General features: G+C 31.2%; 2 protein-coding genes across 2 annotated transcripts in view; both read left to right on the top strand.

Moving 5' to 3' along the window:
* The first annotated feature begins 11793 nt into the window (after window positions 1-11793).
* On the top strand, window positions 11794-16495 carry LOC132721099 (uncharacterized). Its single transcript, XM_060705351.1, has 4 exons — window positions 11794-11871; window positions 13709-13787; window positions 15026-15706; window positions 16378-16495. The coding sequence occupies exons 1-4, from the start codon at window positions 11845-11847 to the stop codon at window positions 16383-16385; spliced, it is 795 nt and encodes a 264-aa protein (XP_060561334.1). The 5' UTR covers window positions 11794-11844; the 3' UTR covers window positions 16386-16495.
* A 7318-nt stretch (window positions 16496-23813) lies between these two features.
* The window catches only part of LOC132721102 (complement C5-like), a 45364-nt gene continuing 41465 nt past the window's right edge, over window positions 23814-27712 (top strand). Inside the window, exons 1-4 of the mRNA XM_060705353.1 lie at window positions 23814-23926; window positions 25834-25930; window positions 26999-27059; window positions 27258-27452. Coding sequence (XP_060561336.1) covers window positions 23850-23926; window positions 25834-25930; window positions 26999-27059; window positions 27258-27452 — 430 coding nt within the window. The 5' untranslated portion in view covers window positions 23814-23849. The remainder of the gene's footprint in view (window positions 23927-25833; window positions 25931-26998; window positions 27060-27257; window positions 27453-27712) is intronic.

The raw sequence follows: 27712 nt of genomic DNA, 5'->3' as shown, positions 1-27712 counted from the left end.
AGTGATGTAAGTGAGCAATAACTAACCCAAAGTAAAATATTTACAGAAAAAAACGGTCTCACTAAAAAGCGTCCCGAAACAAAAAGATATTTTTTAAAATTTAAACAATCAGATGGGTTAAACTTATTGTTTATAAGGTATATCATTATGTATCACAGATATGTAAACTCTATATTTATCGCCATGTATGTATTAAGGTATTTATGATAGAAAATATCTTAATTGACATTTTTTCTATTTACTGTATATCAATAAACTAACTTACCTTCGAGTCCAATTCACTTGCTCAAAAACCACCGTGCTGTATATAAATTGTGTATTACAATATGGGTATCCATAAGGTTAAAACTTAAAACTAAGATTATTTTGCCAATTTATATCCATTAATTAAGTTTAATGAATTAGTTCTGTAAGTAACATTAGGCGAGAAAGCAAATTTTCGTACAAAAAATTATCAATTTCAAGCCCAAAACCTAACGTTTATCAACGCCTATGCTTATCTTTTTATTCTATTTTTGCAAAAACATAGACCACAGCTACATAAAAAGGATATACATATATATATAAAATAACAGTTTAACAAATTGAAATATCATTTCGTAAAAGTAATAAATCAAATAAATTAAGTTAATGACTGAAATCGGATAAGGCATTGGTTAGAATTATTAAAAAATCACAGTTCAGATTATGACTAAGCCTACAACAAGTCAGAGACTTAATACTTAGCACAGAATATAGTTTAAGTTTACTGATAGATATGATACATAAAATCTACAATGTATATAGTTTTAACATGAATTTTAAGATATAATATGGGGGATATACAGGTAAAGTATACCCTTAAAATATTCAATACAATGTTTTTTTTAGAGTGATTCTATGGTTACAATTAAGGATGGCCTAATAAGCTGGTGTGCTTATTTCCAATGGAGCCCTGTTAATCAAATAGATGGAAACAAGATGAAACCAGAGAGACATCCCTTTCTCAAATAAAAAATAGATAATGAGATAAACTACGAATTAATCTTAGCATTTCTAGGTAGGTTTTATAATAGATTCAGTAGATGCAAGTAAAAAAAAAAAACTCAATGGATATCAGTTTCTTAACACGTATATGCTAGATTATCGCTGTAGTTTTGCATTATCACAGAAAAAAAGCCGCAGGAAAAACATGAGATGACTAAAAAATGATATGTCTCGATATGTTGCCACTCAGTAATATATTAAACAATCACTTTGATGTTGTGCAGCCCAAATTGAAGCAAGGTGGCTTTTAACAGAATTTTTATAAAAAGTTGGACATTTTACATTATCTGTCAAACTATTGCAATCTTTAATACCATTATAGAAAAAAGTTGCATGTCTTAGTACAATAAGGCATTGAAAAATTTAACTCATTTTATCTAGTGTTGTATTTGTGTATAATCCGAACAAAGTTTGTTTTCATATAAGTTAGACACTAATTATAAAAAAAAACCTTTATGTTTATGATCGTTCAGCACGACATTATTGTTGTGCTTGTGGTATTTTTAGTTTCAACTTTTCGGCATTTTCTAGTTGGGTGGTTCCAATATTCCTACTTGAATAATGTTGAATCACCCTTAGGATATGTTGCCTGCTTTTTAAATTTGTCTTTTGACGTCTTATCTGTGATACGCAGGCTTCATAACCTCTGATCCCCTTTCAAAATTCCATTTTATTTAGTTCCGCCCATTGTTTCTCGTTTAGGGCACACGCTTTTTATTACTTGGGGACCATACGCCGCTTTTCGTGGAATGGCACGGAAGTGTCACATTGAAGGTTCCATGATAACCGCCGTATGAACACATCTGCGGATGTTTCGAAATTCAAAATTTTACTATTTCATGTTTAAATGTTGAATTCTGCTTAAGCCGGTGCTAAAAGGCGTGGACGGTAAATTGCACTTTTCAGTACCGTCCATGAACAGGCTCAATCAAACCGAGCCTGCAACATTTCAATTTTGCCGTGTTGGGCTTTCTTTAGGGATTCTGTATTTATCTATTTTATGCATATGATTGAGTGTTAGTTGTTTTACTCTATTTTCAATATTTAACATCTCAACATCGTAAAATCAGGAGTTAAACTAGTTCTTGGATGGTTATCGTTTATAAACCTTAATTATGACTTTATTTCCAGCTACTTGCAGTTTCTTTTTCAGACTATAATAGGCCTATTTCACGTCGCATATTGATCAAGATAGCGTCCAGGAGCGTCTAGAAGGTGATTCTTTATCAAAGCAAAGATAATATTTAAATAAATTCTAATTAAGTATTTTTATTGCACGTGAAAGTAACATAAACAAGTGCATTTTTATCCACAGAATATTTTTTTACCGCACGAAAACTGACGTTTTACTGTGGGATTTCATGTCGCGTTAACAAAGCGTTCCGAAGCGTCTGGACGTATTATTTCACTTCAAACATCGATATAATTGTCCATTTAAATATTTGTTTTTCTAAATGATATAATTCAGAAAGACAGGTCTTCTCTATATACAAACTATTATTTAATATCCAGAAGACAATTAAGAACGTACGTGCGATGTTCATGTCACATTTTCATATTATAAAAGGAGAAAGCGTCCGGAAGGTGTTATTTTAATCTAAACAAAGATAATATTGAAATAAATCGTAATTGACTTTTATATAATTGTATATGTAAGTTACATAAACAAGGAAAAAAGCAACCACAACATATTATTTTATAGCTCGAAAACTGACAATAAAATTCTTCATCAAAAAGTTAAAAGTACGTAAATTTATATTTTTTTGCTTCTTGACTGAGTTTTATATCAAATTATTTTTGTCTGTAATAAAAGTCTCTGAACGTCGATAATGCAATAATCTTAAAATGAATCTTGTAAACATCAAAATAGTGAGCGTTTTTTATTTATTTTTGTTTTCCTTTTTTTCTTCTCAAGACCAGACCCTTCTGGAAATGCTTGAACTTTCAAGAAATATAGAAGAATAACACAATTATATGTACCTTTGTCAGGAAATGGACAAACTTAAAACAAAATAAACAGAAAGAACACGCAGACATTTGAGCTGCTTGGCTTTTGTATGTAAGCAAATAACAACTGGTCATGTTCCTTATATTTTTGTGATCTGCTTCATATATTTATATCCTTTCGACGGCCACACTCTATACCTGTATACCAGCCACAACGTAGAAAAGCGTCTTGAAATTGTGATTCCCCAAAAGCCATGCTCTATACACGGAATACGTCCATAGCGTAATAAAGCGGTAGGATATTTAGCTATTCATATAGCCATAGCGTAAATCTGCGTAAATCGTCTAAATGTAACGTAACGGTGCGGGAAAAAAACGTTTTTCATACACTGTGGATTTTTTTATCTACATCTTTACATCAATTAATTACGTTATGGCATTTTTACTACAAAACGAATTTCAACAGAATGTACCGTAATGGTTTTACTGCTAACAAACAAAAATACGTTTTTATCGTTATGGCTTATGCTGGAAGAAAAGTATGGGTTTTACAAACTGTTTCATTTTTCCCCGTTTAATACGTTATTTTTACGAAAAGTACTGTAATGACTTTTCTATACATAATTTTCAGAATTTCACTTGAAGAATACGAAAAGTCGGTAACCCATACGCTGTGGACCTTCTAATCTAAATCTTAACAATAAATGACCACATACAAATTTCAACAGAACGTTACTTAATGGCTGTACTGCTACAAAAAGAAATACGTTTATTTCCGTTATATGTGGTATTCGAATATAAATATAAGTCTTTTAATATATTTCTTTTTTCCGTGTATTACGTTATATTTACGTTAAATATTGTAATGACTTTAATCAATGACATGTAACACTAAAGAAAACAAATCATATTTTTAGATTTTTATTCAAAAGATTTGTATGACAGCGCGTAATTACAATACGAAACCATGAAACGCAACACATTTCATCTCAAACATTGACCGTTAACAGAGGTAATTGCTAATTAGCACCATTTTCAAACTGCAGACAACCAAATTGCTTCAAAGAGGAACAGGCATTTCCTAAAAGTAACCTTTCTTAATAAAGGTTTCGATTTCATCGATTTACCAAGTATTTTTCGTGATAAACGTGTCACTAATTCAGTTCCTTTATACTTCAAAAACTCCGAGATACCAATCATTTGCTATAAATATAAGAAACCTGTTAGAAATATCATAATTAATTACAAGAAATTGGTTTCTGACTTAGATATTCAGTCTAATACTCCAACAACTTGTGACTGCATTACTTCTAAATTCTGTAATTCAGATTTTGGCCATATAATCACTGGTAATTTTGATATAATTGCAGACAAAAGAATTCGTAACTTATTCTTGAAAGGACCTAAATACAGAATTCCTTCTGAGTAGATTTTAATGCTTGTCGTGTTGACATTGCTGAATCTATAGAGGATTTCTCGGTCAAATGGTGTCGCCGTAAAAATGCGGACAGTAATGTTCTAGTTACATGGAAACGTAACATCTTTAAAATAATTGATTCACGTATTAATTTTTATCGTGGAAATGAACATCTTTTTCCACCTAAACCAAGACTTACTTTAAGACATCTGAAAAAAGATATTCTAGCTTTTCATTCAAAATTTGTTTTGGTGCCAGCGGACAAGGCGGCTAATAATATCATAAGTGTTTCTGACGAATCCATTACATCAACGTTTTGCATAAGGAACTAAAATCTATCAATAATGCGATAATTTCTAAAACATCTGCCTCCGAAAAAAACATTGTAACAATCATAATTACTAATATTTCCAATCTTAAAGTCCAAATTAATGAAAAAGAACTCAAACTTCCTATTATGTATTGGATTCCTAAATTACATTAAAAACCTTACAAAAGCCCAGATTTATTGCTTCCCTTCTACATCTTGCACTACAAATAAACTTTCTATTTTATTGTCGTCTTGTTTGACTGCCATTTAAAGCACATGTAATTAGATATTGTGATAAAGTCTATTGAAAACACGGGCAAACATCTCCTTTTGGTCAATTAAAAATTCTGGTGAAATCTTGGATAAATTCAAAATTAATAACTTTCAAGCTTCAACTGTCATTACATACGATTTTTTCTACACTTTATACAACTTTGCCACATAAATTAATCAATGATAAACTAAATTTCCCTAATTCAGAAAAACTTTTGCACGGGGAAAAAAGTTACCTTTCTAGCATGTAATTCTAACAAAGCTTTTTTACTAACGGTTATTGTTAAACACATTATACTATGTGGACCTGTGACCAAGTTTGTAGAGCACTCTCTTTTCTTTTAGACAAACATTTATGTCAGGTTCGGTAATACCCTATTTAAAAGATATAGGAATTTGCTATGGGTACTAATTGTGCACCCCTAGTCGCCGATTTGTTTTTGTTACTGCTATGAAAGAGACTTTTATGTTGAGTCTCTCTGAAGAGAAACAACAAGATGTTATAGTTTTTTTCCGGGCAAATTTAATAGTACTTTTTTTCCAGATACCTGATGATATTTTTTAATTTAGATAATCCTTATTTTGATCAAATGGTTTTCTGACATTTATCCCGCATGTACTACAACTTAATAAAAACGAAAACTCTTGAAATCTTAGTAACAGCATTTTTGGACTTCATATTACTATCACAAACAATTCTATTTCACACGAAAATCTATGATAAGAGAGATGACTTTGACTTTTTTGTATAGGTTAATTATCCACATTTAGATGAAGACGTACCCAATGCAAAAATCTTACGGGTTTATGTTTCTCAGTTAATTAGATTTGCTAGAGCTTGTAGCAAAAACGTAAAAAAAAAGGATTTCAACGAGCGCCGGAATATTTTTATTACCAGCAAGCTTCTGAAACAGGGCTACCGCTATCATAAATTACAGAAATATTTTACTAAATTTTACAATCGTAACTTTGATTTAATTTCTAAATCAATAGTGATTTAAAAAACTCTTCTGCGACAAGGCGATTAGCCAGCCTGGTTTTTATGGCGATGTGATTTTTACAAAAACTTCGTAAGATTATGGGTCATGGTAATTTTTCTGCTGTTTTTTACTAAAATCCATTAAACGTTTTATTTTAAAAGAGGTTATGACCCCTACTATTTTAAGACATTACTGCATGTTTAGTGTTCACCCTTTACAGTTGGACACTACCGCTTTCCTCTTTTATTGCATCTGACCCGGACCAAATGGGAGACTCTATGATGGATAGTTCCGTAAAAAGTCCTTTGGGACTGAATTGTCTTAATGTTCGTCTTCTGCCTTGCTTCGTCGGGCCCTTGTAGGTGATTTTCTTGTTTGCTCTGTCTTCCTTTAGACATCGAGTACTTTTGTTTTATGGGCATTGGGTTTACTTTTATATGTTTCTACATGATCATTTTTAGTGTTTAACTTATTTAACCTTTTTGTAACCATGACAACTGTTATGGAATTTCACTTGGCGGGGGATTCATTTTATTTACACTGTCTCGTTTATAAAAACATGGTGGGGCTAAGAGCGAGGTTTGGTGCACCATTAACCGGTTTTAAAACTCCCCTAGCAGCGTCCATTATTATGCTGCCTGACCGTTCCAAGGCGGCGCCCCACTGTGTTCCTCAGATGTATATGTCTATGTTGTTTCATACTGTTTTGGTGACACTTTTGCGTGTGTCCCTTGTTGTTTTCTCGTCTACGGGTAAGTATCTTCCCCTTTGACTCTAGTTTTTTTTTTCTTTGATTACCCCCCCCCCCCCCCCCCCCCTTCCCCCGGTTCTCCTGTCCCTTCCCCTTTGTGGGCCTATTATTATTTTCTCTTTGAATTTCTAATCAGTTAACAAATTATTTATCATATAATGATTAACCTGTCTTTGCCCTGTACTTTTTATGTTTGGGGTCCGCCTGGGCTCCTTCCCATTGGTTCTTGTTGCTGGGTCATATTGGGGTTGCGTTCATTGAACGCCGCCTTTCTTTGTTGATCTTGTTTATAATATTTTTCATAAATAGTGCTCGTTCATTTTTAACAGTGCATTGATATCAAACATGTGAGTATTTGATTAATATTATTATACTTTTGTTGATCATTTTACTGTGACTAAAATTGTACTCGTTTAAATTTTATTTATCTTTTAATTTTTTAACTGTATAAGTTGTTTTCTTATTTCTGCTGCTGAGAATATATAAGCAAACCAGTGCCTAATAATATCACTTTTCGTTAAAAACATGACCGGTAGCAAGCCATTTGCTAACCATATTATATTATCTTTTAAGTAATGATTGAAACGACGTTTAAAACAGGAAAGACTTTACTGAACTTCAAAATGAAAGTAATTCGACACAATTTATAAGTAATTATAAAAGAATATAAAATTTTTACAACACATGTGTATATATTTAATGCATTTCTGTAATTAAAAATAGTAAATATACAAAATATTTTTTTTATGAAATTATTAAGATAGTAAAACGACATACATTTAGAATATGCTGTTCTTTCTATTTCCATTTTAAAACAGTCATTCAAGTTCTAACGTAACAAATAAACAGATGTAGAACAGAGACAGAGACGAACAAGGCAACTTGAGACTCTCGTGGCTAACATAATAAAAGCAGATGAAGCAATACAGAGACGAACAAGGCAACTTAAGACTCTCGTGGCTAACATAATAAAACAACAGATGAAGCAACAGAGACAGAGATTGAGACGAAAGCTGCAACTCGCGTGGTCAACATGATAAAGAAACAGATCTAGCTAAAGGCACATAATTTAGAAAAAAAACATGAAAGATTCTCCACATGATGACGTTTGGAAAATTGTTCCATGTTAGATGAAATGACATTGCAATAACTTATAGATAAAAAATATATAATTTACTCAATGAACGCAGACAGCAAGATAATAAAATATCAAAATCTGAAGATGAGTTTACAACATCTGATGACATGCCGTTGAGACTCTTTATAGATATCATTGAAGCCAGCACTACTGAGTGTTGAGAATTGAGTACCGCTCAAGCCTGTGCTAGTGGCGTGAGTGATGTTTCATTTATTCATTATCCCTAATGTACAGACTCAATCAAACCGAGTCTATAATTTTCACGTATTTTTGTTGTGATTATGCGTCAGAAGGATCACTTTGTTTCCAGATTTTTATACTTCACAACAGCAGGTGTCAAGTGCTGTGTTGCAGCTGTACTTCACTTTATTGTTGTTATATTTTTCTGGTCCTTCGGGATTATTGATGCCAGCACTATTGAGTGTTGAGAATTGAGTACCGCTCAAGCCAGTGCTAGTGAGTTTACAACATCTGATGAAATGCTATTGAAACTTCTAATCGAGATCATTGAAAAACATAGTGATCATAAAAAACAAAGTGATCCTTCGGAATCATTGATAACAACAAAACTACATGAAAATTGCAGACTCGGATTGATTGAGTCTGTACATGAGGGATAATGAGTAAATGCAACATCCCTCACGTCCCTAGAGCGGTCTATATATAACCGAAATACATACTACTACCCAATCGCTAATAATCTTTCAGACACCATCACAAGTAGGCAGAAAAACGAGGAGGGAAAATTGGAAAGGTCGGAATTGCCATGTCCGAAAGCAATTGTAAATTTCAGGAGTTAACAGACATAACCATTTGAGATGTAGTTACTCTTTGCAAAGATGCAGTGCATGCTTGTGGACCTTTTTTGCCTAGTTTGGGATAGGCATGGCATTTATCAACAGCTACCTACTCTATAAGACACCCAAGATTACTCACAAGATGCTTCAACTGAAGATAATATTTGCACAGCTTTGTGAAGATTCGGTTTAACAGTCAATTATATATTTCATGCTGGGTTTGTGACATCAATCTATCTTGCTTTTAAAATATAGCACAAAAATATTGAAATGTACCTATGGTTGAAAGGAGAACTAATTGCAATGTAACATACATTGATACCAACTTTAAAACGTACGGCTTGGGGACTTTAAAAAGTGATGAGTCTGATTAAAATATAGCATGATTGTGATAAATGACTGGCTTCAATTCAAGACAAACATTCATTTTGAAAATATAGTTTTATATATTAAACACTTTTCAAACCAAGTTGTTTAAGGAAAAAAAATAAATGATTTATGCTAACGTTATGTGCTTAACATGTTTAAATAGGTTGCTAAACTATACCAGGCAAGTCAATTGGACCCAGTATCTCTGTCATTTACTTCAATCGTAAATCACCAGTCAGGTTGCCTAAAATGTGTCGATATTGCAGGAAGATGAAAGTTCAGACAAAGGTCGAACAAGTTGGATGTTCACAATGCAGTGTCAACTTGCACAAGAAATTACAACCCAAATTTATTAATCCATACTGTGTTTGAAGTACTGTAAAACATTTTGTTTTAAGTTGTTTCAAAACATAATGTGTATGTACAATACTGTATATATAAGTGATAAGTATTCAAGAAGGAAAGTGTGTAAATGGCAATATTGAACAGATCTATATGCAAACACTCTGCTGTTATCTAAATTATAACATTATGGTAGATGCGTGACTTATGCTATGTATTTTTATTTTTTCGTTCGATACAACTCAATCTATTGTTGTACGTAGCTCTTTGTTACAAACATTCAGTGCGTTTCAAAACGTAAACAATATTGAAATGTGTTGCCTGCATGTGAACATATTGTAAGACAACCACAGCTTATCATTTCCTTGTTTTTTTCTAGCTTTCTACGCTTTCGCTGTTTCGCTATATAATGGAATTTTGTTTTTGTGTGGGCAGAACCAACGTACTTAACCGTTGTTTCAACGTGATGCTACTGCATTTTTTACCTGTTTGTTTATATTTCGGTAAAGTTATGCAACGTAATCCATAGTATATGAAAATGTAAAAAAGTATGTTGAAACTACATTGGCATTTTGATCATTTGTCCACGCAATATAAGCCGCAGTGTAAGTAACCGTAGTGAATGATATTGAGTAACAGATCCACAGAGTTTCAATACGTAATAATTTGAAATCAATAATTATCAATTTTTACGAATATAGCTGGATAAATAAAAGTTTTGTTCTTTGCAACTAATAGCGTCAGAATTTGACTTATACAGAGAACTTGGAAACATATTTAATTGATACAGGAAAGTCACATGGTTGGTATCTTAAACCTATGTGTTTTTTTGTAATTAATTAAAATTGTTATTGTTAATTGATTTTATTATGTGATTATATAAACATTTTAGCAATTTGTTAACCCTTTATCATAATATCGTAAGAAAATGGACATTAAGCCAATGTTTCTGAAGATTTTTTTTTCAAAACTCGTAGTGAAATGAATGTAAGTACATGTCAAAGTGAGCAAATGATTTAGACATCGAACAAAAAACGGTGGCCTTCCTACGCTCAATGGACATGGCTTTCAGAAAGGCTATTTTTCATACCGTTTAATTACGTTATGGACGTCCTATGTGTATAACCAGTAGTTTTTGAGAGATCCGTCGAAAGGATATGTATGAATGAAAGTTTTCACTAGCAAATTGGTTTTATCAAAATATTCAATATTTATATCAATAACAATGGAGTGGACGTGAAAAGAACGAAGGAGTTGTGCAATTCAACAGCGATAACATTGTGCAATTCAATGGCCAAAACGAACAAAACCGTAAGTAAACGAACTAAATACGAATTTGAATTATAATGAATCAGATTGAAGGATACTAATTAAAATATACAATTAAAGCTAAGAGTATATAATCACTGAACAGCGAAAGACAAAATAAGTTAACAGTTTGCAATGAGTCCTTCAATTTTATAATTTTCTTCACATTAACGATAAATAACTCGCGTGGTACAAAACAAAATTGTAAATATCCATCGGAACTTATCTGTAAGGTTCAGTATCATTTATGAAAAGACTTGGGCAGACTTTTCTATATTTTAGGCAGATTCATATTTTATTTTTTACATTTTTCCAGTATCAACTGTTGGTCAATAACCATTGAAACAGACAATCAATTGAAATATATAGTCAATTTAGTAACCAACTTGAAAATGAAAACGTAACATAGTGTCACTGCAATAGTGCCATGTCTTATTGAAAGTAAGCATATAAAATATTCTGAGAGTAAACATATCAAATTTGATTTTTGAAAGCATTTTGTCACCTTAGTGTTTCATTCGCACAATCGGCGTTATCCCTTAAAATGACCGGATAATTTTATATCTGCTTCTTTTAGTATCACACATGTATTTGGAACTATTAGGTCGGCAAATGTCTCCGGTTTGAATTTCAAACGTCTTTGTTGTAATTGATATAGATGAAACTTTCGATAAGGTAGCCCTGAGCAAACAAGAACTTTATTAAGATTTAAATGTTAAATGTCAATGCTCATTTCCAAACTTAGGTTTCAATTTACCACAACATTGATACCGTACATGTGCAAACATGCTACCCCAGAGCTCTCATTATTACAGACCTTTTTTGCACGGTGTCATCTGGCGTGTACATGGCAACATTAACATGATGTTTAAAGGTAGAACTTACGCTTAACTGTCATTGGTGGGATATTTGTTAAGTGGACTGTTCTTCCTTCTAAAGCTGATCTCTATGTATAAGAAAACCATGCAAAGAGGTTTGTTTTCTTTCCAATTGATTTAGAAAACATTCACTGCCAAGTCTTTACACAAATATACATGGGAAGTTTATCATTAATATCGCTATAAAATGGAATTAATGGTTCAAATCTTCGAATTAACGAACATTTATATTTTGCACTAATCCGATTAGCGACATATGCACAATTAAGATTACACATATCATTACGTACAAACAAAGTATTGTTAAGATGAAAAAGGCACAGTCTCTTATTACGGTAAGAAACACATTTCTAATATTTCATATTATATAATCATCGTTATTAAGAATATTTTCAAAAGTTTTACTGGGTTTTAATTTTCATGGCTGTTCTAATTTTCTTAATGCTTGTTTGTTTTTTAAATAAAAGAGCATCTTCAAACGTTAACATTTTACTAGTAGGAGTATGTGTCTAAAAACCGCTAAGTCACATACCCGTGTCGCTTTTGCGACCCTGTTAAAAGTATTTATTGCTCGACCGTGCATATATATTGACGTCACGTTATTGGCTTTATACCAACATAGCATTTAGATGCATTAAATGTTAGCATTATATAATATGCGCGTCAATAACAAAACAATAATTATTTTTACTTTTAATAATTATTATGTTGGTTATGTGATAACTAGAATATTATATTCAGGTACATTCATTACTGAATTTATTGAAGTCGATGAATAAAAAATACAATTTTATACAACTCGTCCGTAATTATGCCCCCCTTCGAAGAAGAGGGGGTATATTGTTTTGCTAATGTCGGTCTGTCGGTCTGTCTGTCGGTCCGTCGGTCTGTCCATCGGTAGACCACATGGTTTCCGCTGATTATCTTGAAAAGTATGTATCACAAAGTCTTCATAATTCACATAGTGATTGGTCATAACTAGTAGATGACCCCTATTGATTTTGGGGTCACTAGGTCAAAGGTCAATGTCACAGGGACCTTAAATGTCAAAATGGTTTCCGCTGATTATCTTGAAAAGTATGTATCACAAAGTCTTCATATTTCACATAGTGATATGTCATCACTAGTATATGTCCCTATTGATTTTGGGGTCACTGGGTCAAAGGTCAAGGTCACAGGGGCTTTAAATGTCAAAATGGTTTCCGCTGATTATCTTGAAAAGTATGTATCAGAAAGTCTTCATATTTCACATAGTGATTGGTCATCACTAGCAGATGACCCCTATTGATTTTGGGGTCAAAGGTCAAGGTCACAGGGGCCTTAAATGTCAAAAGGGTTTCCGCTGATTATCTTGAAAAGTATGTATCACAAAGTCTTCATATTTCACATAGTGATTGGTTATCACTAGTAGATGACCCCTATTGATTTTGGGTCACTAGGTCAAAGGTCAATGTCACAGGGACCTTAAAATGTCAAAATGGTTTCTGCTGATTTTATTGAAAAGTATTTATCACAAAGTTTTCATATTTCACATAGTGATTGGTCATAACTAGTAGATAACACCTATTTATTTTGGGGTCACTAGGTCAAAGGTCAAGGTCACAGGGGCCTTAAATGTCAAAAGGGTTTCGGCTGATTATCTTGAAAAGAATTCATCACAAAGTCTTCATATTTCACCTAGTTATTGGTCATAAGTAGTAGATGACCTCTAACGATTTAGGGGTCATTAGGTCAAAGGTCAATGTCACATGGGCCTTAAATGTCAAAATGGTTTCTGTTGATTTTTCCATAATTGAACACTTCCATGTACCCATTTTTGGCAAGTTTCTGTAATACAATTACCAATTATGTGAGTCAATTGCTAGAAAGGGGGGTATATGTGTCGTTCGACATTCTTGTTTAAGCATTGAATCTACACTAAGTAAGTATTCTTTATCATGTACATACATGCGTTTCTTTATTTTCGTCATCAAAATTTGAAATTTACAATGAAACATTATTACATTATATACTTTTATATATGCATTATATATAGTCGATTATATTAAGATGAAAATGTTTCAGGAAACTTTTGATTGATTTTATTGTAAGTAATTCTTGCCACAAGATTATATTTTCTCGCAGGTACACCGAAGAAAATGTTTACAGTAACCATTTTCATGAAATTTTCAGATCAAGATGTCAATACGAAAAACAATCCTGTTCACTGTAATCGTTGCGTATTTCTATATACAAGTTTGTCATGGATATCGTAAGTAATTTAGAATGTTTTTCATGTTATAAAAGAAAGAAATTGACACGGGTATAGTGTTAATTACATTGATGCCTAAATATAAAACAAAACATACAAACTGATGTACATCCATGCATCATGCGTGGATGCATCGTGTCAACAGCAACTATGCCTACAGATGATAAAAAACATACACACTGAAAAATGCATACAGTATTTTAACAGCAATGATGTAGATGCATACATTTGAAAACAGACTGGCATACACCAATGAAATAGATACGATACGATGGCTAAAGAGATAAAGAATAAACATACAAAAATGTATGTATATTACTCATGTATTAACGGTGTCAACAGCAACGACGCCTAAAGTTGAATTAAACAATACAGACTGATGCACGCATACCCTGTGACAACAAAAAGATATCCCAAAGTTTAAGAAAAACAGACTGAAGCATGATAAAAGTGGAAAAACACTCATGGGGGTTGCATGCATAAATTTTGCTAATAACAACTGGAAGTAAGAAAAATACGTATGGCTAAATAACTTGGTGAATGTGGTTATTGTCGAAAACGTGCATCATGGACATTATGACATGCTATGATATGCCGTTGATAAGAATATGAAGTCTATTGGAAAAAAATGATATAAGTTTGTTGACACTTTGTTAATTCAGATCTAACATATTGCACATGAGACAGACAATGGTGCCACGTACGTTTGTTCTTCATGTTCTAAGTTTGTCATAATTCAACTGTTTTTTTGTTTTTTTTTGTTTTTTTTTCTTTTTTTTTCTTTTTTTTTTGGGGGGGGGGGGGTCGGAATGCATAACATTTAACTTACATGCACTATGGTAGTCAATACGCGATATTAATGTTTGTAACAAACACTGGGCACATCCGCTCTTTCTTGGTCATTACGTTCATGTTTCTTTTTGTTTACATTAATGTTTCTTTTTGTTGTTGTTGTTCAGCTAGTTCTAGGCTTAGCATCATTCTTTCAATAAGTAGTTTCAATTTTCTTCTACTCCAGCTATACCGATTTTTATGCTATTGAAACGAAACAAACGATGGGCAATATTAAAAGACTCCGTGGTATATAAATATATTGATTTCCGGAATTTAGAGAAATCTTACTTCAGAAAAGATAATCTTGTAAATCTTGATCGGAGATATTTTTGAATGATTTACACTACACCATCTGATAATGTTGGTAACCCTGTTTCTATATACTGTCTTTTCCGTTTTTTCAGACTCGTGCAAAGATTTAAAGCAAGGTAACCCAAACATTCTAAGTGGCGAATATACCTTTTATAATGGCGAAGGGCAAACTTACAAAGCATTTTGTGAATTTTACGACACGTATGGCTATATGTTTATCTCGAGAGAAGCTGGTGTGGCCATAAAACCAATCCTGATAGATTACAATACAACCGAAGTTCTTATCAAACACCAGAGAACTACCGGAAAACAATACGACACCATTATGAACCAAATATCAGCAAAATCTTCTGTGCCTCTTAGTATCCAATATAATAGTTATGTTGACTATACACGTCCACACAACTATGAAACAATGCAACCCTATCTATACTTGGGCTTTCTACCCAGAGGTGTTGCCAAAGCAAAAAATGTTCAAGGCTACAAGGCAAATGGTCAGGATTACACGTTTAAAAATTGCGACAGAAGACCTCACAGTTATATAGCCTTCTTTTTCAACCCGGATCATAAAGACCCTACTAACTATCAGTTAACGTGTTGTTACTCGGATCTTATGCACCATTGGCTAGATACTGGAAAGAAGGCTTCGACATATCTCAACCAATGCTATTTCTTTCAAATAGAAATACACATGGGAGGATGTGGCGGATATGCTGTCAATGGCTTTAATACTATGGAACCTGTATGTGGAGCTGCGTTGGGAATGCGATTTGGTTAGTTTTTTTTGTTTGTTTGTTTGTTTGTTTGTTTGTTAGTCATGGGTTTACTTCACACCGACACAGTCGTACACATAAGTCATATGGCGACGTATCAGCTTTATTGGTGGAGGAAGACCTTAGACGACCTTTTTGTGCATTATGTAAGACACAAACGGACACCTAAATTGACCTTTAGATGGATAGCTTCCTCACATGAAAATAAAATCAAAGGTCTTTGTCGGAATTCGAACCCACATCGGTGAGTTGCAAGCAGTTTAAAGTCAACGACCTTTACCACTCAGACACGGACGCCCCCATACTTTGGCAAGTAAACGCTTCTTATAAAATGAAAAATCAAGTAAGGTTAGTAAAATAAAATGAAATTTAACTTTCTGCTTACTGCCTCAGGAAGTTCGAATGTCTTGATTTATTTATTTAATACAATTCAACCCGAAGAATGATCAAAATGTGGTTATGCTCAGAAAATGTAATGTAAATGTTATTTTTGTGATAAAAGTGTGATAATTTATGATGGACATTGACTGAGTCGTAGTCATTAAAATGTTTAACTATTAATCATGAAAAATGAACCAACATATTGGGCATAATTTATGCATACATAGTTTAACCCGAAGAAATCAAGCAAATGATGCTTCTAATATTGATGTATTTTTTTTTCTTTTCAGATTTTTGATGAACACCATATCTATTCTACATTAATTGTCTCTATTAAACTAACTTTTAAAACATGTATTGATTGATGTTACATTTGAACTTTAATGGGAAACGAAAAGATCAATTAATGTAATACTAAATGTTGTTTTTCTTATTTCCTCGTCAGACACACAAGGAGCAATACTGCATGTCATCATCACCATCATCATCATCATCATCATCATCATCGACGTCGTCGTCGTTGTTGTTGTTGTCGTTGCAATCATTATTACTATTATCATCATCAACGTTGTCAGGATTAACTTCATCATCTCCATCGTCGTCATTTTCGTCGTCGTCGTATCATCATCAGCGTCATAGTCATTAAAACCAAATATGTCGTTTAAACTCACTGCTACTGTTATTATGACAACGAAGTCATAGACGCTAAAAATCTTGCCGAGTTAAATTTCAGGTCAGATAGCAAGGTCATTTATTCCTTTGCACACCCCCAGTTAGATGTCCGTTTTCAAGAGTCTAAGTGCTTTTGAAGGAAATGACATTTTGAAAGGATGCCATTTGAATGTTCAGTGCTATAAAAGGAAAATGGTATTTTTAAAGTATATAATTTCTTTTAAGTTTTACGTAGTCTTGAGACTCCATACGTCAGAACAACTTATCAACTACTAAGATAAATATGTTATAAACATGTTTGAGTATATACAGTGCCTTCATATACAAAATTAAAAAATATATACTGCACGAAATATTCTACACGAACCGTTGTATGACAAAACATTCTATGTATAACACAATATTTGACAAAATATTTGCTGCAAAGGCTACATAACGGATGACTAAATGTACTACAAAGAACATGTTGGACAATATTTGCTATGAGCTAAACCAAACAATGCTTGACAAAACATACTATACATGTATACAAAACATAAACTAAAGAAAAATTAAATGTTTAGCAAAATATACTATACAAAAATGTGTATTATTACATATTCTATATATGATGTTTTAAGAAATATATTACACAAAACAAAGTATTATAAGAAATAGTATACAAAACAATGTATTCTAACACGATTCACACTATTCCCTATCAAACAGATATGAAAATCAAATTAATGATTACACGATATCTGTATGGCACCAAACAAGAATGGTAACACATCATTTGACTTCAGATGTGACGTTAATAAACCAAAATGACGTCTAGAAAGTTACATCACAACTTTTATCATTCTTTTTTGTATAAGCATGATATAATGGAAATATATATCAATGTTTACTACGATGTTGAACAACAAAGCATGGTCTATCGTATATCCCTCAGGTCTGCGGGAAGTCTCGAATTTATTATAATTTTATGCCATTTTTGCTTGGAGTGTGCATTATTTATCTGAAAAAAAAACGCATTTTCAATTTAAATATATATCAATTTCTTTCTTTTACTAAACAATACGTTATATACAAAACAATGTATAACATACAATACAATATACATGTGGCGAATTTATTAATGTATGAATGCGCGTGTATAGTAATACAAGAGTTACGTCTCTTTAATTTAAAAAACGTCATTTGCATGACAACAATTATTACTTATTTGGTAAGTTTGGTTCAGTTAAATGTTTTGTTTACGTCGTATTTGTTTATTACTATGTTATATCTGTCGGGAAGAGTCTATTAGTATGCTAAATTTAAAAGGTAAGTTTAATTTCAATATATCATTAAGTTTAGAGATTATTTCGCACTTTGGGAAGGAGATTATTTAGAACAAGGGGAAGTAATCCAGTATTGGCGCTTCTCTTATCCATATATAACAGAAGTCGCATTTATAATCACATAGCCAGCCCGCATAGCTCAATCGGTTAGAGCGCGAGACTTGTAATCTCGACATTGTGGGTTCGATTCCCGGGCTGGCCAACTAAAATTACTAATCAGTCTTTCGGATGAGACTTTAAATCGAGGTCCCGTGTATGGGTGCTTAAACACTTGGCACGCTAAAGAACCAGGAGAAGCTTCTGGAATTGGGGCATCTTTCTGTATCTGTAATTGCACTATCCTCAGAAAAAAATAAAATGACTAATACTCTTCTGGAGGACTCATATGGGCAACCGGTGGCGAGTATAAATAAACGCAAATACACACACATACTTTAAAATCACTTTTCGGATTGGAAAGCGAAGGTAACACTTCAAGCTATCCAGGAAGATAAACCGTGGGCATCGAAGTCCTATAAGTAAATCCCTTAAAAGCTCGGCTTCTTTGGGAATACAAAAGTAGGATAAAATTGCTCTAGCTGCTGAACGTTGGCTATAGAGATCGTCCTATTTATCATAGAAGCTCAGCTTCTTTGATATTGGATGAACATCAGTTGTATATATTATTTTGGTGAGGTGAACAATTACCAATCGATATAGAAGCCCAGCTTCTTTATTGATATTGGATGACTATAAGCTCGCATTAAGCTGTAAATATTGTGTGATTTTCATCAAGTGTTTTTTTTGTATTAAATAGTTATTATATAGTTTGTTTCTGTTCTTAATTATATCGTTTAATTGTTCACCATATAATCAGTAATCATTACTTTGTCCAATCAATCAATGGTAAGGTAACCATAAGAAAAATTATATGTATATGATAAACTGTAAATAAGTAGTTGAACGTTAAATAGTCTTATAATCAAAAGCCCGCTCGGGAATACATTACATACAGAACAATGAAAAATATACTTTTCAAAATAATGTACGAAATAACGTACATTATTTCATGAAATATTGTATACAAAACAATGCATTATACATATATAAAATATACTATGAAAGCAATGTTCATTTGTAAAACGAAATATGATACACGGAACAATGTAAGTGTATTACAAGAGAACTTGTATAATATTATGATTATACCTGTACTTAAACAATGTGTTTTAAGATATTGTATGCACAAAAAATGTTTGATATAAAGTATTCTTCAAAACAATATATTTATACGAAATGGAAACCAATTTATTACATGAAATATACTTTATACAAAACAATTTTTAATGCAGCACAATGTTTCATATAAAGATATTTTGAAAATACAATATTTTATATGCTATACACAATAATGCATTATGAAATACTGATACAAACAAAAAAAAAAAAAGAATTATTCTATATAAAAACAATGTTTTACGAAAATATTGTTTACAAAACAATGTATGTATTATATAAAACACTATATAAATAATGTATTACTGTATGTAACAACATATTTTGATATATCACATAACAAACAATTTTGACAAGAAAAAATAACTATGCAAAACAATGCTCATAAAATGTACAAAACAATAAAGTATTGAAACAACTTTTCGAAATAATATAATATGGCTTATACAAGAAAACAAACAAGGTTTTATTTTTAAAAATGTCATATGATCCAAAAACCATACGAATTTACAAACTTTATAATACAGAACAGTGTATAAAAACAAAGCATCACAATATGTACAATAAAAAAGAATGCATGACAAAAAGTTGTACAGCAGAATTAATATATAAATAAATTAAATTAAAATGAACTATTACAAGAACATATTACATACCTTTTTATGTAATGATAATAGGGAACTTTAAAAATGTCCGGTTAACTGAGGATTCCAGTTTAGTGGGGATCAGATTTTGTGGTTTTCTACTTTACGATTATATAAAACCACCTTGAAGTCCAAATATTAATAAGTTTATGCAACATATCGTTATTTGCTTTCTTTTTTTCGTATTTGTTTCGTAAAAAAAGCATTTAAAGCTGCATACTTCAAGATGAGTAAAAAAAAATCAAGAAAATCAAACTTGAAAATTAATGTACTAATGATGATAAGAAAAATAAAAATATTCAAGATTCAAGTGATAATTTACACGACTTTGTTGCATGCAGTTCATGATTGGTTCTGCTTAATGATATCCATATTCCTATTGCGTGACTCACGGCAAGAAATATTTTTGCATAATTTGACCATTATTTGATAATTTACTTGGGTTGAAAGTGTTTTTGAATGATATAGCGGTATTTGTCATCATATATCTACTTCTACTTACGCAGAAAATGGCAATTTTCGTATATTTCACCTGTTTTAGGATATTTACGTGCACTAGAAGTGGCGCTTGCAGTGTGTACACTACATTCTTCATTCACTTCACAATTTTTCCCTTTAAACAAAATTCAGAGTTTTCATAAAAATAAAAATGAATCTCGAGGCATGCTGCTTAAATATTTTCTTCTTTGTGTATGCACTTTTACGATATTTTTACGAATGAAGCCAAAAGCATATATATATATATATATATTACTACTACATGTAAAATTATGAAGAATTGACAATAATACATTATCACTCATGCATTTTTACTTAAAAATATAACATTCCAACAATTAATTAAAGCATTGACAATCAATGAAAACTCATAAACCCCCTCTTAATGTAGGCTTATCAGCCATTCGTTAACAAAGTTTATATTTATGCAAAAAATGGTATGAGGTATACTTAAGTCATGAACATACATACATGTATTTAATTGAAAACAATTAGTATAAGCGCAAAGACTTTTTAAGTTTTACTAGTGGAGGTTGAGCATTATTTCAGGCACAAACAGGCACGTGAGGAGAACTTGCTAGATAGCATCTTGACAAGAAAGTACCTCAGTCGGGATTTGAGTCCACAGCGGTAAGAGACCGGCAAAATAACAAAGCAAGTCTTTACCCTTTCGCTGCCAGAGGGTTATTTATTGATCACCTATGTGCCAGAAGATTTTTAAGAAATACTATAGTATTAATTAATATAATTATTATTATTTGTTCTAAGTATTATAATAATTATGTAAGTTTCCAATTCTGCTTGTATTATAATAATAATTATTGTCGATGGTATAGTAATCTATATATTTATTATTATTATTGTTATCATTATTATCATCATTATTATTTTTATTATTATTATTATTTATTATTATTATCATCATTTTATTATTATTATTATTATCATTATTATTATTATTATCATTATTATTATTATTATTATTATTATTATTATTATTATTATTATTATCATTATCATTATTATTATCATTATTATTATTATAATTATTATTATTAATATATTAATATTATTATTATTATTATTATTATTATTATTATTATTATTATTATTATTATTGTTATTATAGAAACGGCAAAAGCCGTCCATATGGCAAATACGCCGAAAATACTAGAGACAGCATATGCCGTCCCTATGGCAGTGAAAGGGTTAATGTAGGACATATACAAAATGTACATTATTTTTCATGCACAAAGTTCTATTAAAATCAAACGATTACACATTAATAATTAGATGTAACAATTTTCACTTCTGACATCGACATAAAAAAAGTGAAAAACAACTATGTCATTCTTCATGTACATGTAAATCATACCAAGAATCAAGTAGTACACGAAATCACGCTGTCAAAACAATTACCCTCAAGTAAGACAAAATTAACCCAACTAAAATGCAAACGTTTAACGATACACAAATTATATGTCCAGGCCTCATTCTTGATGTTATTCTGTGGTTGTATGGCCCAGACTTTAAAGATAAACCTATTGTAAAAATTGTGCTATGGATAAGGCATATTTCGTACATAAAACAATGTCTTTGCTATTCAAAAACAAATGAAAGTATTATAAAATTAACAACACAAATGTTATTTATTAATTTATTTATTTCTATACTTATATTCATTTATCCACATAAGTTTATCATTATTATTATTATTGTTATCATTATTTTTTCCATTCATTAATTAATTAAAATATTTATTTATCTATTTATTTATGTATGTTTTTTACTTATTTATATATTTATTTATTTATTCATTAATTTGTTTATACATTTATCTTTTTATCTTTTTTATAATTATTATTAATAATTATACAGTACAGGACAATGTTTTATGTAAATTAAATGTTCTATTAAACGATATAGTTCAAAATGCACCATCATAATATTATACAAAACAATGTTTATAATATATGTTTTACAAAAGAAAATACTGTTAGAAACGATGTATAAAATAATCAATGTTAAGAAACATAATAATGATTAAAAGCCCATACTGCCATAGAAATGCTATCATTTTTATTTCTCCAATACTTTTATTTTTTGATATTTTGTTACAGTTTAGAAAAGAAAGAAAACATATTGCCTCTGTTCTAATTTGGCGTGAAGGGTTAGGTCAAGTACAAATAAACAGTAAATGACCTACACTTCAACTTGCGAATGAAAACGAAGGATATTTTCAACTATGCAACAAAATCAGCCATGACTGAGAAAAGTTTCATCAGAATTTTCTTAGAAAAACTTTATTAATAGGAAAAAGCGTTCATTACCTTGCAGAGTTGTATGAACATCTTGGAAGACTGAAATATGATATTTCTAGGATCATGGGAAACAAAACATTGGTTCCCGTCAGCGAATCGGTATAATGTGAAGATAAATTATAAAAGGAAGGAATACAATTTCAAGATTAAACTTTACTGAAAATGTTTTGCAGTTTTTGTAATTTTTGTTTAGTGAGTGAGTGATTGAGTGTGTTTCATTCATTCATTCATTCATTCATTCATTCATTCATTCATTCATTCATTCATTCATTCATTCATTTAATCATTCATTCATTCATTTATTATATTGAATATAAAAATCAAAATACAAATGTGCCGGCTGGCTTTTTGTGTTGCTGTTGTTTGCTGTATTTGTTATCTTTTCTTTCAAGTAATCAAATACTTTTCCACAGTCCAGACCTCTTTTCAGATTGATAAAACATATGGTACGGACATGGTACACAATAATCAATTGTTAGTAGATAAGAAATAAATACAAGACAGTTTTTCAGTAAACAAAATTAAATGAATCTAAAGGTATTAAAAATGCACGAAAATAGGGATATTCTTGCACAGAGGATACGTCTGATTCGATAAATCCGATTTTCGTTATTTGCTTTTCGTATAAAGAAATCGGCTTTGCAATGCTTTGCAGGTGTTGTGCGATGGTTTTTGACATTGGAACTACTTGAGCCTGCATTGCAGGAATCTATTTTATAAAGCAATCTAAGCATAACGCATTATGACGCTTCATGTCTCCTGATGAGCCAAAATATCTGAAAAATTAACTTTGAAAAGTATGTGCTAACATATAATGAATTTACAATAAACTCACAAGCATTGGTTTATTTCAGGATATTTTTTTACTCTACATTTTCTTTAAAACACGTCCTACAGAGTAATTTTTTATTTAATTAAAAGAGAAACAATTAACAGTTTACCATAAAACCGATTATTGTTATGAATGGCCTAAACGAAATTACGGCGAAAGTTTTTCCCAGAAATTAGTGCGTTTGTCCTAAATTTCGCTCAAATCCGGGACGCTGCTTACGATAAATGCTCGTTAAATGTACAAGAGTCATCAGTTATGTCCAGCAGTGGAGGCGAAAAGATGTTGATTTTATCTTTTTTATTAGGGATTTTAGTTTCCGGAGTGCATAGCAGGTACAATATTTTTCATTTTCTCGTGTAAATGATCATACATAGTTAAGGGAATTCAAAAAGAAATTTTAATTTATTAATTGCACATTCACCTCTGAAACAATAATAACACATGGGATTTACGTCGTTTACGTACTCATACTTTCAGAGCTTGTATATATGTTTGATGTTTGGTACTTGACAAAAATAGCGTGAAATATTAAATGTTTTTTTTTTACAAAAGTATCCAATTTAAACACAGTTGTATTTTGACTTCCATACATAAAACGTTATCACTTTTATTGTACTAACTGCCAGATTTGCAACAAAAGAAAAAATAAGGATCAGATAAATGGCTTATTAGCATCTTTTTGCAAACTTTAACAAGGTACAAAAAATAAAAAGCTTTTCAGAAATGAAAATAAAGGCATTTGGGAGAGGGGCATAATAAGCCTTTAATATGACATTTTTTTTATTTAAATAAGACAAATGATATCAGTTATAGAATAGTTTTGTTGTTGTTTGTTTTTGTTGTTATTGTTGTTGTTTTTTTCGCTGATGCTTGGAAATGTGACCGTTTATATATCAATCAGGTCGCCATATCTAAGACAAGTGCGTTTTCTGTAAAGTAGGTAAATTATTATTTAGTAAACAAAATTTGAGAAATTTAATAATGCGGAGGAATTGCTAGAAGTATTAAGTTTCTAACATCTGTTTCATGATTATGTTCCAAGAAATGATCCTATCATTTATATAGGTTAATATTTATTAGTAAGCTTCTACAGAATTAAATTGGTCAGGCGCGACGAGGCCGCACGACCAATTTGATTTTGTAAATACGTACTAATAAACATTAACCTGCTTAGTGTTTTATATTATTTTTATAAACAGTCGAGATTTACTAAACTGATTAACAGTGTGCCGATTTATCAAAGTAAATGTGTTACGATTCATTTGAAATACTGCAATCCTATTGGAAAAAGAATAAATTCAAACACTATGTTGTATTAGACAGTTATTTCGGAACCTAGGTAATGGACACAAAAAAAATAACATGGCAACAAAAAATAATAATTAATAAATAAATAAAAAGAACAACAACCCCCCCCCCCCCAAAAAAACAAACAAAAAACAAAAAAACAAAAAAAAAAAACAAACAAAAACATCATCTTATATTTCTTTAACTTGATTGTCTGCGTTTATATACGTTTCTTCAAATGTAATAAAATTGAATCTTATATATATCTTTTTATTATTATTATTATTATTATTATTATTATTATTATTATTATTATTACCCGGTATTCTTTTGGTTTTATTTTGTTGTTGTTGTTGCTTTCGTTTTTCTTGAGACTTGATATATGTGTAACATTGTTTGAAAACAAGTTTTATCGTTATATACAGATGTCCCATTCATGTTATATTAAAATATTTTTTAACAGAGTGTTAACACAGGCGTATCACGTTAGGGGCAGAATCTGACCCAAGCGTATGTGATCATGATATCTGTGTTTATATGACCAGATTGGTAAGTGGTCGAGATGATCGGTTACTGAAAATAAAAATATTTTGGGCTTTCCCAGTAAAAACCGGGGTTACAAAAATACACATAAACTTTTTAAAAAAGGGAAACAGTTTAACTTATTTTTCATCGGCAGTGCACCGTAAAAAATTGTTTGTACCGGGGTTTAGCTTGGAAAATATTTGGTCGGTTCCATTTGGCAACTTTTCATATTCTATTTTACTTTATTTCTTTATTTCTTTCTTTATTTATTTATTTATTTATTTATTTATTTATTTATTTATTTATTTATTTTGAGCGATTCTGTGACATTTTACTTGGATAACAAAACAGTTGACTACACACACAACCATGCTCTTTTATCAATGAATTAAAATAATTATTATCTTAAACTATGATACATTTTCAGCGGCTACTACTTTGTCATAGCCCCAAACGTATTAAGATTTGACCAAGATGAGAGTGTTGTTGTCAGTGTTTTCGGTGAAAGGAATGCACATGTTAAGGTAATTTATTATTTTCTTTCCCGTCATTGTAACACATATTCCATTACAGTTCAAGAAAATAATTGTCAAGTACAATTGTGATTTTTTATTCTTTACAGTAATGTTACACATTCAATGGCCATCAAATATAATTTGGCGACATGGCCGAGTGGTTAACGCGTCGGACAAGTAATCTTATGATCGCTAGCCGCATGGGTTCAAACCCCAGCAGGGGCAAGTCGTTGTTTCCTTGAGCAAGAAACTTTACACTCATTGTTCAGTACTGGTTGGTTCCAGGAACGGATTCGAAAGTGCGCCTATAAGCTTAAAGCTTCCTACACAATCGAACTAAAATAAATTCTGTATATAATTTGAATTATAATGGAAGTGAGTCACACATAAATGAAACAGCTTTGAGACACTTTGTAGTATACGCTACAGCAGATGTATATATTTTAAGATACTGGATAAAGGTGTGATATAATTTTAATTTATCGAACAACAGTGTAATATCTTTTATATGATATTTATTCACACCTTAAAAGTAAATCATCATTCGATCCAATCTTATTAATTTAGCCTCGTTTTCATTTCCAGAGTACGAAAGACTCGTATCAAATCTATATCACATCCCATATAGTCTCGTTTTCATTTCAAGAGTACAAAAGATGCATATCAAATCTATATCGCAACCTATCTAGCCTCGTTTTCACTTTTTAATTAATTGTCCAAAAGGTTCATATCAAATCATTATTGTAACAAAATTAAGAAAGTTCTGTGAAATTGTCGAAATTTGTGGTCTGAAATAAAGAGGTCTTTAAACATGGTTGAGAATAATACAGCTTCTATTGGACTCTTACATATAGATATAAAACCTATATCAGACTCAGCTAGCGCCACGTCCAATATAGATTTGACAGCCTTTAAAATAATCCAGTATTGTACTCCACAATTGCAATCACATACCATGTCTTTTTTCTCCTCTTTTTGCAGGCTTAGTTTAGAGTTTTATAAACATATGTAATTGTGTTTGGTATTTTAGATTTGCATTTTGTTACCGTTTAATTTTTCATATTTATATTGATATAGGTTTGGCTAGAATACAACGGGAAACAATTTTCGCAGAAAGACGTCATTGTAAACGACCAAGGTAATATTCAGTAACAATTTCACTTGACTAGTTTTAGCCTTCAATTCTGTCCAATATTACATATATTAAAGAGTGGGCACTATGGCCGTATGACTCAATTAAAACCCGCAAATATGAATTAATATTGGGGTTTTAATTTGATAATCGGACACAACGGCCGTGAATATGAATTGTTTATTTGTTTTTTTTTAATTTTAGAAACCCCAGCTTATGCGACTGTTAAAGTCACCGAAGACGATATATTTACCGCCATGGTTCAGAACAAGCCACGCAAAGTCAAACTATTTTCGGAATGGAACGGAACGCAGCAATCAAGGGAAATAATTCTGAGCTATCATTCAGGTTACCTGATCGTACAGACGGACAAACCGATATATACACCTCTAAAACCGGGTATAGATGTTTTATTGTAATTTTTTTATGGTTATTTTGTGTGTTTTTTAAATAGAGATCTGTATTAATGTTATTCAAATTTCTTACGGCTGTTTGCTTCAATATATCACAGTTCTTTTATAGATTGTCTCTTATTGCTAAATTCCAATGATTAAGGTAATGTCGATATCTTACTGCAGATAAATAATTTTAAGGCTGAATTAATTTGCATATCACATAGATCGGCATGTTAAAAACCCCAAAGTGTTTTCCTTTTTCAG

This window comes from Ruditapes philippinarum, unplaced genomic scaffold, assembly GCF_026571515.1.
Source record: "Ruditapes philippinarum isolate M1 unplaced genomic scaffold, ASM2657151v2 ctg5167_1_1_1_1, whole genome shotgun sequence".
Taxonomy (NCBI): domain Eukaryota; kingdom Metazoa; phylum Mollusca; class Bivalvia; order Venerida; family Veneridae; genus Ruditapes; species Ruditapes philippinarum.
This window is presented reverse-complemented; position numbering and strand designations above follow the sequence as displayed.

What these genes read in the sequence shown, in the direction of transcription:
- LOC132721099 (XM_060705351.1), top strand. Translation starts at nt 11,845, where the DNA reads ATGAAAAAGGCACAGTCTCTTATTACG. An exon ending in AGGCACAGTCTCTTATTACG is followed by an intron (nt 11,872 to 13,708) that starts GTAAGAAACACA and finishes TGAAATTTTCAG; the next exon opens with ATCAAGATGTCAATACGAAA. An exon ending in ACAAGTTTGTCATGGATATC is followed by an intron (nt 13,788 to 15,025) that starts GTAAGTAATTTA and finishes CCGTTTTTTCAG; the next exon opens with ACTCGTGCAAAGATTTAAAG.